Genomic DNA, 12,631 nt, shown 5'->3' with positions numbered 1-12,631 from the left:
CTGTAATTTAAGGTATTTTCTTTGGGAAATCTATGATAAGGAGCACAGGAAGTATAGGGCCATTACTACACAAGGTTCTTCATCCCATCTTCCCTCAAAACTCCAAAACCTCAATGACTCTGCCTGTAAAAGAAGCTCTCTTAATTTGGTCCCTCTTTAGGGAGTGGAAAGAAGATGAATAAAATTCAGTTTCTAACTCCTTTAACTTCAGACATTCACAGTCATCCTCCCCTGCTTCAAGAAGTACAACACTACAGCCTTCAAAATATCACCATGAATATCACAGCTTCTTAAAGCTAACCTAGAAATACATATATTTACTGTAGTTAATCCTGTGAAAATTATACTAAAGGGAGGATATTAGAAAGGCTGTAAGAATGAAGGGGGACAGATTCTTTAACAGTCTGTTGTGGTAGGACAGTGGAAATGGTTTCAAACTAAAAAATGGAAGATTCAGACTTGATATATGAAAAAAAGTTTTTTATGATAGAGGTAACAAGGCACTAGAACAGAGAACTGGTGGATACCCCATCCCTGGAGACACTCAAGGTCAGGCTGGACCAGGCTGTCAGCAACCTCACATAGCTACAGCTGTCCTGTCCACAGTAGGGGAGATGGAAGGGATAACCTCTGAGTGTTCCTTCCAACTCAAATGATTCTATGATTCTATGATAAACAGAAGAGATTAGATTACCTTTGTGTCAGAGCCTGAGACCATGATGAGATTGTTACTCTGTCAACGACATACCTACTTTAAAACACAACTTTTCTCCTCACTGGGATCCAGTCGTGTTAGAAAATTATTACTTAGGTTACAAGTGATTTGTATTTCTACTCTACAATCATCCACTAGAAATAATAATAAAAAGCAATTTTGCTTTTATGATTTTTTGGATCTCTTTCCTCTCTGATTTGATTTTCAGCCTTGGAAATATCTACCTTTTGGCCATACAGCTTTTTCTTCACAATTCAATCTTTATCCTAAGGTTTCAAGACAAGGTCACAAATTTTAAGATATTTTAATAATTTTAAGAAGTTAACAAAATCATTGTAAGTAGTAAGTTATTTAAGAAGTTATACAAAAGAGACTGTCACCAGCTAAGTGAATAGGTTTGTATATGTTACACTTGGATCAGATGTTATTAAAAAAAAAAAAAAGGTATGTGAGAAGGAAGTTTAATTTTATAAATATTTTACATTTTACATGTCCTATTCTGCTTCCTGGCAAGTTTTACAGTTCAGTGGAATATCAGTAAGTATGTGAGAGCTTTTGGTTAAAGACACCTGGTATATAATCCAGGTACAATCTAATGACTGAAATTTTCCTTTAGTTTTTCCCCTTTTAAAATAAGTCTACTAACCCAAAATTCTCAAATCTTTCCTCTCCTTTCACACTTTGAAGTAAATAAGAAATATAAAATGTGGCAAATTGCATGCTACTAACAAAAGGTGATTTTCATACTTCAAGCCTCCGTTTATAACAGCTCTTTTCAACCTACAGACTGCCACATAAATTTTCAATGAAGACTCTCACATATTCAATTTAAATCTACTCATAACAATCTTGTTTTCCTTAGTTATCTTCTGCACTCTGAAGCAGAAGTTTATACTCCTAAAAAGAGCAAAATAATAACCCAAACAAAGTAATAATATTTCACTAGTTTCTCCCAGTCTTTCAAAAAACTGACCGCTGCTCAACAGAGATCTGTTCCCTGCCCCCAGCATACATCCCTGCCAACACTAATGCTCAAACAATTATCTCCATGAGCCAAATTCAGTTCACCAAACCAGGAAATTAACAAAGTAAGAAAAAAATGCTGTCAGTTTTTCTCCCACATTAAGGAAATTGAGCAAGCTCAGCAAAAGATTTGAATGTCAGAGACCAGAGAAGTGGAGAAAGCAGGGCCCACAATGAGAACTTCAAATATAGGGTGACACCAATTTCCCATGAGACTATAGTCCTAATCTAACCAGAGTGCAGATTTGTAACAGACTGTTCTAACTCCTGGCTTCTACTGAAAAAGTCTCAGATTCCTCTCCTTACTCATTTCCCAAAGACACATAAGTTCCTTCCCTGTTCCTTATATGTCATCTCCAGCATTCTCATCTGGAGGAGCATCATTAGCAATACAAGAAAAGCTATCCCTCTGACCAGAGAGTCATAGGAAGTACATGGGAGTTAAGTTAGACAAGTGAAAATCAAATATGCACAGTGGACAGCACAGCAGGAGACGTTCTTTAATCTTTTTTCTCGTTAGACAAGTTTTTTTTACATAATGAAATTAAGAAATCTGTACTATGTAGATGAAAACTAACTACTTTTCTGAGCCACATTAACAGGCAGGAACTAATAATGGAATTCCAAGTAAAAGTGGTAAAATGAAAACAGTGCAAGCACAACTACTACTCTTGGTATGTTTCCCCCACCTCCACTGATACCCAACAAAACAGGTTACACACAAGCTAGAATGCTACCAGTAAGCTTAAGCCAACAGATGAAGACTGCTTCTGGTATTAGAAAAACCAGCATAAGAAACACCTCCCTGGCTAAACTGAGTGCGCTCAATGAAACTCTGAAGATCAGAGAAGAGCAGCATTTCTCAATTTTGCTATTAAATAGCATCACTAATGAAACAGCGTGTATTTATTCACCTGAGGGTGTTGAGGGAGCTAGAACAGATGATTGCCAACACATCATCTAACCAGACTTCAGCAAAAGTTTGACACTTCTCCCACAGCATTTTCCTGGAGAAACTGGCAGCCCATGGCCTAGACAGGTACACTCTTTGCTGAGTAAAGAATTGGCTGGAGGGCCAGGCCCAGAGAGTGGTAGTGAATGGAGTTAAATCCAGCTGGTGACTGGTTATGCATGGTGTTCCCCAGGGGTTGGTACTGGGGCCTCCCCTGTCTAACATCTTTACTGATGATCTCGACAAGGAGATTGAGTGCACCCTCAGTAAGTTTGCAGATGACACCAAGCTGGGAGGAAGCATCAATCTGCCTGGGAGCAGGAAGGCCCTGAAAAGGGATCCAGACAGGCTGGATCACTGGACTGAGGCCAGTGGGATGAAGTTCAACAAGACTAAGCGCTGGGTCCTGCACTTTGGCCACAACAACCCCAGCCAACACTACAGGCTTGGAGTAGAGTGGCTGGAAGACGGTGTAGAGGGAACAGATCTGGGGGTATTGTTTGATGCTTGGCTGAACATGAGCCAGTAGTGTGCCGAGGTGGCCAAGAAGGCCAATGGCATCCTTGCTTGTATCAGAAATAGCGATGCGGACAGGAGTGAGGAAGTGATCACTCACCTCTACTCAGCACTGGTGAGGTTGCACCTTGAGTACTATGTTCAGTTTTAGGCCACTTACTACATATGGAGGCCCTGGAGCATGTTCAAAGGGTAACAAAGCTGGTAAGGGGTCTGGAGCACACGTCTTATGAGGAGCAGCTGAGGGAACACAGATTATTTAGTCCGGAGGAGGCTCAGGGGAGACCATCAACTACCCGAAGGGGGGCTGTGGTGAGGGGTGGATCAGACTCTTCTCTCACTTAATTAGTGATAGGACTAGGGGAAGTGGCCTCAAGTTGCACCAGAGGAGATTCAGGTTGGAAGATAGGAAAAACTACTTCTGCGAAAGAGCGGTCAGGTGCTGGAAGGGGCTGTTCAGGGAGTGGTGGAGTCACCAAGCCTGGAGGTGTTCAAGAAACATTTAGATGCTGTACAGAGGGACATGGTTTAGTGCAAAATACTGGTGATAGGCAGACAGCTGGACTGGATTATCGTGGAGGTCTTTTCTAATCGTGGCACATCTATATGCTATGATCTCTTCAAAACTAATGTAAACATTAATCACAGTGTATAAACATATATGCTAAGAACAGAAAACTCAAAGATTACAAAATGTATTGAGTAGACAATGAAATATCTATGCTGACTTTACTCCCATCTAAAAATCAATATCAGTATAACTGCAGAGCGTATAGTTCTTTTGTTGTTGTTGTTGTTGTTAGTTATAGCATAACTAACCACATTTACAGCACAGGCAATTCAACATTTGTAGTAACATTGGTGCTGTAGAACTTTAAGTATCTGGTCCCAAATCTGCTTATTACTTATGCACATTCTTGGTTTCAAAGAAGTTACATAAGCTCACTTGCATTACAGAATTAGGCCTAGGGGGAAAAGTCAAGGAAGAAAGGGGGAAAGAAAGATAAAACTTAACACAGGTAACAACAGCTGCCACATGCTCTAACTTAGGTCAGATCTCTAGTTTACGCATTAATTTTCTTAATGGTGTGAAAATCATTAAAAAAAGATTATTTTTATTGAGTCAAACTGTGATACAACCACATACAAGTACATAAATCATTTTAACTCTTTCTACTTTTATAGCTTATAGACCTGAGTCACTACAACATTTTCAGGTTAACTTCGCAGGCTTGGTGCTTGTCAGAAATTGTTACTGAGAAGACAATGAAAATCATTTACAAGGTGTTTTAGAAGTCAGAAAGTTGTTTCAGCTTAAAAATAAACTTCCTCTTAACATTTTGTAGCACCTTTTCATTTGATTAAAAGACAAAATATTCAATTCAAAATCTCCCTCAATCTCCAGGGTTTGGGATTTTTTTTCCCACACTGTCACCAGCTATTTTCATGATCTTGCAGACCAAGATACTGCAAATATTTTATTTTTCAAATCTTTCCATAGCAACAGCTGATGCTGCTGTTTTCCTCTGCTAAGAAAGTCTGCTTTACTACAGTGTTAATGAACACCAGCAGTCAGTGGTAACATGCAGCAGGGCAGATACAGCAAAGAATGGAAGAATCCAGCAAAGGCAGCCAGGATGAAAGCTGTTAACTCGTGAACTACTCAAAAAGCAGATGATGCTGGCTGGGGCAAAGGATTTGCTGAAGTACTACTGGAAGCAATTTGGCTGGAAGCAAAGAAGGACAGAGGAACTGCACCTGCATAAGAATTGAAAGAAAATCTCTGATAGGCTGAAGAGTATACTTAGAAAAAAGTAGAAAGTTAACCAACTCATCCTGAAGAGATTCTGGAGCAGTAAAAATTCTGAGTGGCACAGAACAGAATGCAACAGAATTTGAGGATTTTAAGTATAAAGGAATCCCAGAACTTCAGTTCTAGACATGGAAGAATAAGAAATGGAACCTCTAGTGGGGCAACAACCACCACACCACCATAACTCTACCAATCCCTGTTAGAAACAGATCTGAAAAGCAAAATGGAACTGTTACAATGCTCATCGAAGTTGAACTAAAGTCCTACTATGTCTACAGTCAGTTCACAATGGATTAGGAAAAATACCAATACAGCTTAAGGAAAATACTATGGGTCTCCTGATTCTGAATGAGAAATCCACTTATACAATGTATAGAATTTAACCATATTTAAAGTCAAGCTGTTATATATTAGGATTGTCAGTGCAGCTGTAACACCTTCTATACACTAAGCATTACCATAGCATTGTTTTTTGTTTTTATTTTCCCCCCTGTAGATCCACATTCTGATTCAGCACACAAAAATCAATATTTCTGACCTTTAAAGGCTATCTAGTCCAACTCCCCTGCAACGAACAGAAAAGCCTACAGCTATATCAGGCTTCTCAGAAGCTGGTCCAGGCAGCCTTTGAATGTCTCCAGGGACAGGGCATCCACCAGTTCTCTGACTAACCTCTAGCAGTGCTTCACCACCCTTACTGTAAAAAACCTTTTTCTTTTATCTAATCTAAATCTCCCTTCTTTTAATTTGAAACCATGTACCCTTGTGTTATCACAACAGATCCTGCTAAAGAGCCTGTCTTATTTCTATAGCATCTCTTTAGTATTGTCAGGCTGCTATCAGATGTTCCCAGAGCCTTCTCCTATCCAGGCTGACCAGGCGCAGCTCTCAGTCTGTCCTTATGGGAGAGGTGTTGTATCCCTTGGATCATTTTTGTGGCCCTTCTCTGGATGCATCCAGCAGGTTGACATTTCTTCTGTACTGATGAATCCACATCTGGGTGGAGTACTGTTGGTGAGGTCTTAACAGCACAGAGTGCAGCTGCTCTTATCCTGTTGGCCATGATTCTTTTGATGCAGCTCAGGATACCATTGGCTTTCTGGATTATGAGGGCACACTGCTGGCTCAAGTTCAGCTTCCCATCTGCCAGCACCCTCAGGTCCTTTTCAGCAGGGCTGTGCTACATCCTTATCCCCCAGCATTTATTGATAGTGGGGGTTGCCTTGATCAAGGTGCAAGACCTTGCATTTGGATTTGTTGAACCTCATGAGGTTCTCCTGGGCCCACTGCTCAGGCCTGTCTAGGTCTCTGGATGGCACCCTATCTCTGGGGCATGCCGATCACACCACATAGCTTGGTGTCATCTGCAAACTTGCTGAGAGTGCACTTGATCACACTGTTGATGATGAAGATATTAAGGAGTTTTTACTGTTCTCCTCAATCTTCTAAAGGTTCGAGCATTACTAATTCAAATTTCCCCCCAATGCAACTAGAGTTTATGTCTAGTCAAAAAGGTAAACCAAATGAAATAAAAACCATTTTTAAAAAGAATCTATGCAATTTTCACAAGAGAAGAAAAATAACACAAAAGCAATGTTCTTCTCACAGCTACTTAAAGAAAGGAAACTGTAATTAAAAAAGGTTTATGTATATATTGTTTGGTAGTCCTAAAGTTTAAAAGAAATCATACATTTAGAAACATAAGAAAAAATAAATCCTTCAATAAAAAAGTAGCAATGCTTCTGGAGAACAGAATAGATTGCAATTACAGTTAAATTCATTATTTGAATTGTCAACTATATATTAACAGGTGCTAACTCAGTACTGTGTAAATGCAGCTGTAGTAGTCTTAATCTAGTTCACACAGAGCAGTTTTTACACAAGACAGACAGTAATTCCAGAAGACTGTAGTGGCTTTCAATGTAGGGCCACCTCAAGACTTTCTGTATGAAGCCAGGAGCACTACAGGAGGTACTTAACCATATCTAAGTATGTCTGGACTAACAAAAAAATCTGACTAACAAAAAAATTTATAGAGTGTGCTGTTAAAACTCCAGGATGGAGCTGGTGACAACCTTAGACAGCAGCTGCACAATGCTCCTGCACTTTGAGAAAGGTTATTTAATTTGGATACAGAGCCAGTGTGCATCCAACACTGCATGCAGCACATTCACCCTCCTGAATCCCTGTGCTCTTGAATAAGCAATGAAAACACATGAAATAGCTTTATCATGCTGACATAGTATAGCTGAGCAGCTCTGCAGATCATTCCCCAATAACCAGTATAACACAGGATGTTCCAGTCCTTTCCATTAATTGAGCTAATCAGCAGTTGTTACACAAAATCTTCTAATTATAATGAGAATAAAGAAAGGAGACATGAGTTTCTTACCAATTTATTAATAATAAGAGTCAGAACTGGTGCCCATGGCTAATGTGAAACAAGCAAGGAAGCAGATATAATTCATGTGGTAGACAGAAGATGGAAAAAATTTGAGGTCTTCACCAGAGATAACACAGTTCTTGAGCAACCAAGAAAATAAACTACTTTTGTTCTTGATTTAGCAAGAGTCATCATGCAGCAATAAATATTTGCATTCTCTGCAATATTTCATTTCACTTGTACAAAACGTATCCTGAGCTCAGCAGTAAAATAATAAAAAAATTTAAAAGTTTAGATTTATGTTTATAAAAGAAATCAACTACGCTGTGTAACTTTCAGAACTTTCTTTACTTAAAAAAAAAAAAAACACAAAAAAAACAGAACTGTGATAATGTAAGTTACTTGGCAATGCAACTCAGAATGGTGATATTTTACAAAGAGAAAAAGCAGTAACTTCACCAGTGCTGCAGGCAAAAAAACAATCTTGGGAAGATTCCATAGTTTTAGAAAGGTGGTTTTAAAAAGGGCTGCTTCACAAAAATCAATACTCTTTCCCCATAGGTTCATGATGTAAAATTCTATAATCAAGGCTTGTAGATTTGTAATTATGGTATGTCAGCCACATTTAAACAAGAGTGTTAAAAGATTGTTAAAGTTAAACTAACACAATTGCAATGTGAATTGTCTTAGTCTCATTCTAATCTACTGGTGTCACTTCCATTTAACCAGATGGAAACTACGGGCAAATATCAGTGCTATTTTCACATGGCCCAACTTACTTTGTTCACAGTAGTTTTTAAAACCCTTGCTGATCTGAAATGAGTATAAGATTTATTTATTTATTTAAAGATCAATTCATTTACTCTGAGGCGGGTTTTTAAGCTTGGACTACTGAGAGCAAGACTATTTTGAAGTGATTAAATAAGTACTTCTTGCTAGGACATAATTCACAAATACAACAAATGTTATTAATCACACTCATCAAATCTACTTATTTGAATAGTGGGCAATGAAAGTATGCAATCACCTGGCTATTAATTTTCTCTGAAAATGCAAGAGATTCTCCCCATTTCTAGTTCAAGTTCCTTTCATTAATACATAACAAGGAAGAAACACAAAGGTAAGTAAATTATCCACAACTACAACAGTCTCTTGAGAAGGATACACAAAGAATCTGTAATATACAGATTAAAAAAAATCCCACATTAAACACCTGCTTTGTTCTTAGCTCAAAAAAATGATGTGTTAGGAAACTCATAAGAGTGAGCTACAGCAAGCGATTAAAAACAGACAAATGAAGTGCCAAGAAAGTGCAGAACATCCTAGTAGTTCTTGACCATACCTATTTTGGTATACTTGTGCAGTCTGAGCACTGAATGTGCTTGAAAAATCAGCTTTCTGGACTAAATTCAATGCAGTTTTCTAAATTGCAAACACAGAAAAATACAAGGAGAAAATGACTGAAATATCGAGTCAGTCGTTCTTGGCATGTTTATTGATACTCTACGTGTTCTCTCACACATTATGAATAAATACCTATATAGATTCTCTAGTTCCAAACGAGAGGAAAATATGAAAGTTCCCAAATTCACTCAAGTCATATGCACAACAGCTGCAGTACAGAGTACTGAACAAAGCTTCTAGTTTGAGAAGGAGAGGTGGAGTGGAACAGAACCACGCCTCTTCTTGCATCTGTGTGTGCAACTGCCACAGAAGCAAGCAGCTATAGCCAAGTAGTGATCAAAGGAGTGCAATCCAAAGGGATGAGTAAAACTAGTTTTAGGATAACAAAGAACAATTTTCCAACATATGCTGAACATATCATATACAGTAAATTCACATTAAAGGTGGAGAAAAAAAGTATTTTATATTTTTCATGTAACTATTAGTATCATTGTAACTGGACTAAAACTTACTAGGAACTTAAGCGGCTTACTTTGTAACTCAGATGCAACAAAATTGTAACAGAATTAAAACAAAAATCCACGGATTTCCATGCATTGGAAGAAAACAAAGCAAGAACAACAAAACAAAACAAAACACTATGAAGAACATGCTAAACATACATGACTGCTATACTCAACTCTACACACAAATCATATTAAATATTAAAATCACAGGGACAGAAACATTGGGTTTAGGGTATAAGAGAGTGGAGAAGAAAAGTGGGGATGAGAAAGGAAAAGAGCCTGAAGAAGAACAGGGAGGTAAGAGATGTGAAGCTGTGTTCCTCCTCCTCCACCTCTTTGGTAAGCACTGTGCCTCCCCGCTGGGTGAAGAACGCTCAGGCAGGTCTGCATCTTGCTAAACTACCATCGTACATTAGTGCTACTGCAGCTCGTGCATTTATCAATGGCAGCCTGGAGCCTCTTACATCTATCACTACAGTAACCCATCTATTCTTTTGAATCTTTTGTGAATCTGCCCCATGACAGACCCTGTGATGGGGCTCTGGCAGGCAAAGTCCAACTGTACTCAGCACAACACACTTCTAAGTTCTAATCAGCTTTCTCAGACTCACTGAAACTACAGAAGTAGAGATCTTCAAACTAAGAATGTATAAACTAATCTCAGAGCTAGAAGCACTGAGGACAATGGCATACAGACACCAAAGTAGCTCCATGTACAGTTATATTTCCTGCATAATTGCACGGGGACCACAGAACTGTTTTCAGGTCCAAAGTGACACAGCCACATGGCACAATATTCAACATGCAAGCAATCAGGCCTGCACCACCTCTGACTGGAGACTCGTTACTTGGTGTACACTTCCCCTTTTTCCCAATCTACAGACTTGAAGGAAAATCTTGTTCAGGTAGCTTTTGTGATGCTGTATGAAGTAATGGTCATCTGAAAAGCTATTAGGCATTATCACATGGTTCTTTTGGAGCAACTATCAAGCAGCAGCAATAAGCTACTACAGGAACTTCTACAAACTACTTGTCATTTATCAGATACACCAGTTTCTCAGAAGACACCAGTAAGTTACTCCTTTGACCAAAGGAAAGAACACAGCTTGAAAAAAAAAAGATGATAGCCTAAATAATTGTAGCTTTTCCACACTTCAGAATACTCTGCCTATAAAACACAGACACAACACAAAAAACACTATGCCTATAAAACACAGACACAAAAAACTTCAAAATGCAAAGAAGCATTTACAATGTTGCTGTCTAGCCAGGCCAGTAACCATACCCCATGTCACAGAAGGGATCCAAAGCAAAAGGCAGCCACCCAGCCATTTCATCGGAATGCACTAAAAATTCCTTGCTGAAAAACAACATGAGTCCATGATCTGCACACTCTCTGCACAGCAACAGGAAATAGGGTACTGGAATCACACCATCAATTTCTTGTTTGCAGCTGCACTTGAGAGCTGCTCTGCATTTTGAGACCAGGAACTCAAAACATATCCATAAAAACAAAACTCTGTACATGTTACTTTGCTAGTGTTTAATTCCAGTCTTCCCACCTATAGGGTGCTAGAAAGCATGTCCGGTCTACTTTTAGGCTTCTACCAATTGAAATGGGTTATAATACAAAGCCAATTGCTAAGACTATTCTACTTAATGTCCTGATCTGGCACGCAGAGCAACTCCTATCCACACCTGAGCCACTGCAGACTCAGTAGGTCCTAGTGCCTGCAACCAAATATTTTACACTAACGGCTTTTCCTGACAACTATAACAAGAAAGATTCACAGGGATAAACTGCATGCTTCTGAATCATGAGAACAGTTTTGCTATATTTTGAGAACAGCCTTTCACATAATTTGAGCAGATACAAGCTGAATGAGAAGAGGCTTGTATAAACATAAGATAAAGAACAGAATGCAGAGGAGACCGCAGAGCTTGTTGTCAAGTGAAGAAAGTGGAACAGATGTCCTGTTGTTGAAGATAAGATGGCAAAACAGTTGCTTCAGCTCAAGGTAATGAGTGGGAACTGGCATGGGCTACCCTTCCTTAAAAGGTTGGAAATTTAGAGTGAGAATGACTATTAGCCTTCATCCCATGATCACCAGAAATGTTAATAATTTCTTGGAATTTCTGCCCCATGTCCTCGGAGTGTAATGAAAAAGTAAGTATATGCTATGCCTTTAAATACGTAGTAGTTCCTCTCTTCGATGTGCATGTTGGTGGAGCGATCCCCCACGCATGCACCCAGCGCTGTAATAAAGGGAATACCTGCTTGACATAACTGATTGGTGTGTCGAGTTTCGTCAGTTTTCCCGGCTTCACTTCTTAGAGGCGAACAGCACGTAGAGCAGACAAAACCGAGAGGCGGCTACCAAATCTACTACCAACTTGGCGGCGTGGAAAACCGACCGCCGAGCATTTCAGCATTTGGTAGAGTAGCCCAGGCTGGCTGCCTCCCGAGGAGTCCAGCAAGGCCGCTCGGACCCCGACACGGCAGCATGACTGCCCTCGGCTCTCCAACCGCTGAGGATTCAGAACAAAAACCCCGCAGCCGTGGCGGCGGCAGGCCTCTTCCCTAGGCAGGAGAAGCCGGCAGCCGCGGCGCAACTTCTGGCACAGCCACAGCCGCCCCCGGGTGGGACGAATGCCGCCGGCAGGGCGGGCACCGCCGCGAACACCGCCAGCCGGGCCCAGCGGCGCCCAACGCGTGGCGGCGGGACCGGGGCACCCTCCAGCCTCCCCGAACTCACCGCTTCACGACGCCGGTTTTGATCTTGATCTGCCTCAGACGGGGATCGGCCATGGCGGGGCTGCAGCGCGGGCCGAGGCCCTACGGTGCACTGGCAGAAGGCGCGGTGTGAACGACGGAGGCCCGTGACTGAGCAACACAGTCGTCCGCATGCGCCGAACGGCAGCCTGCGCGGCGGGGAGGAGAGGTGGGGTGAGGGGAGGCGGCGCTCCGCGGTGTCGCTCCCCGCTCTTCCGTCCTCATAGCGGCGGCCTCTGGACCGGGGGGGCTGAGGGTGCCCGCGGGCGTGAGCAGGGGGAGAGCAAGCTGGAGAATTTTTTCTGCCCTGAAATAACTGAGAACGCAACAGCAGCGCTGTGGCTTCAGCCTTAGTGTTATTACTGAACGGCAGTTTAAGGCTTTCTTCCTTTGTGCTTGTAATTAGTTGATGCTAAGGCTCCCCAGGTGGGCCGGTCCCAGCATGGCTTTGGCTAAGCTCTTTAACATCTTTACCAGCGACCTAGATAGTGGATTTGAGTGCACACTGAGCAAATTCGCTGGTGACACCAAGATGAGTGGTGCGGC

At 40.9% G+C, this 12,631-nt stretch overlaps 1 protein-coding gene across 1 annotated transcript in view; it reads right to left on the bottom strand.

The window, feature by feature from the left end:
• Positions 1–12,253, bottom strand: part of TBCA (tubulin folding cofactor A) — a 31,117-nt gene extending 18,864 nt beyond the window's left edge. The window contains exon 1 of the mRNA XM_085213357.1: positions 12,069–12,253. Coding sequence (XP_085069483.1) covers positions 12,069–12,121 — 53 coding nt within the window. The 5' untranslated portion in view covers positions 12,122–12,253. The remainder of the gene's footprint in view (positions 1–12,068) is intronic.
• Positions 12,254–12,631: the final 378 nt, after the last annotated feature.

This window comes from Meleagris gallopavo, chromosome Z (assembly GCF_905368555.1).
Source record: "Meleagris gallopavo chromosome Z, MGAL_WU_HG_1.1, whole genome shotgun sequence".
Lineage (NCBI taxonomy): Eukaryota > Metazoa > Chordata > Aves > Galliformes > Phasianidae > Meleagris > Meleagris gallopavo.
This window is presented reverse-complemented; position numbering and strand designations above follow the sequence as displayed.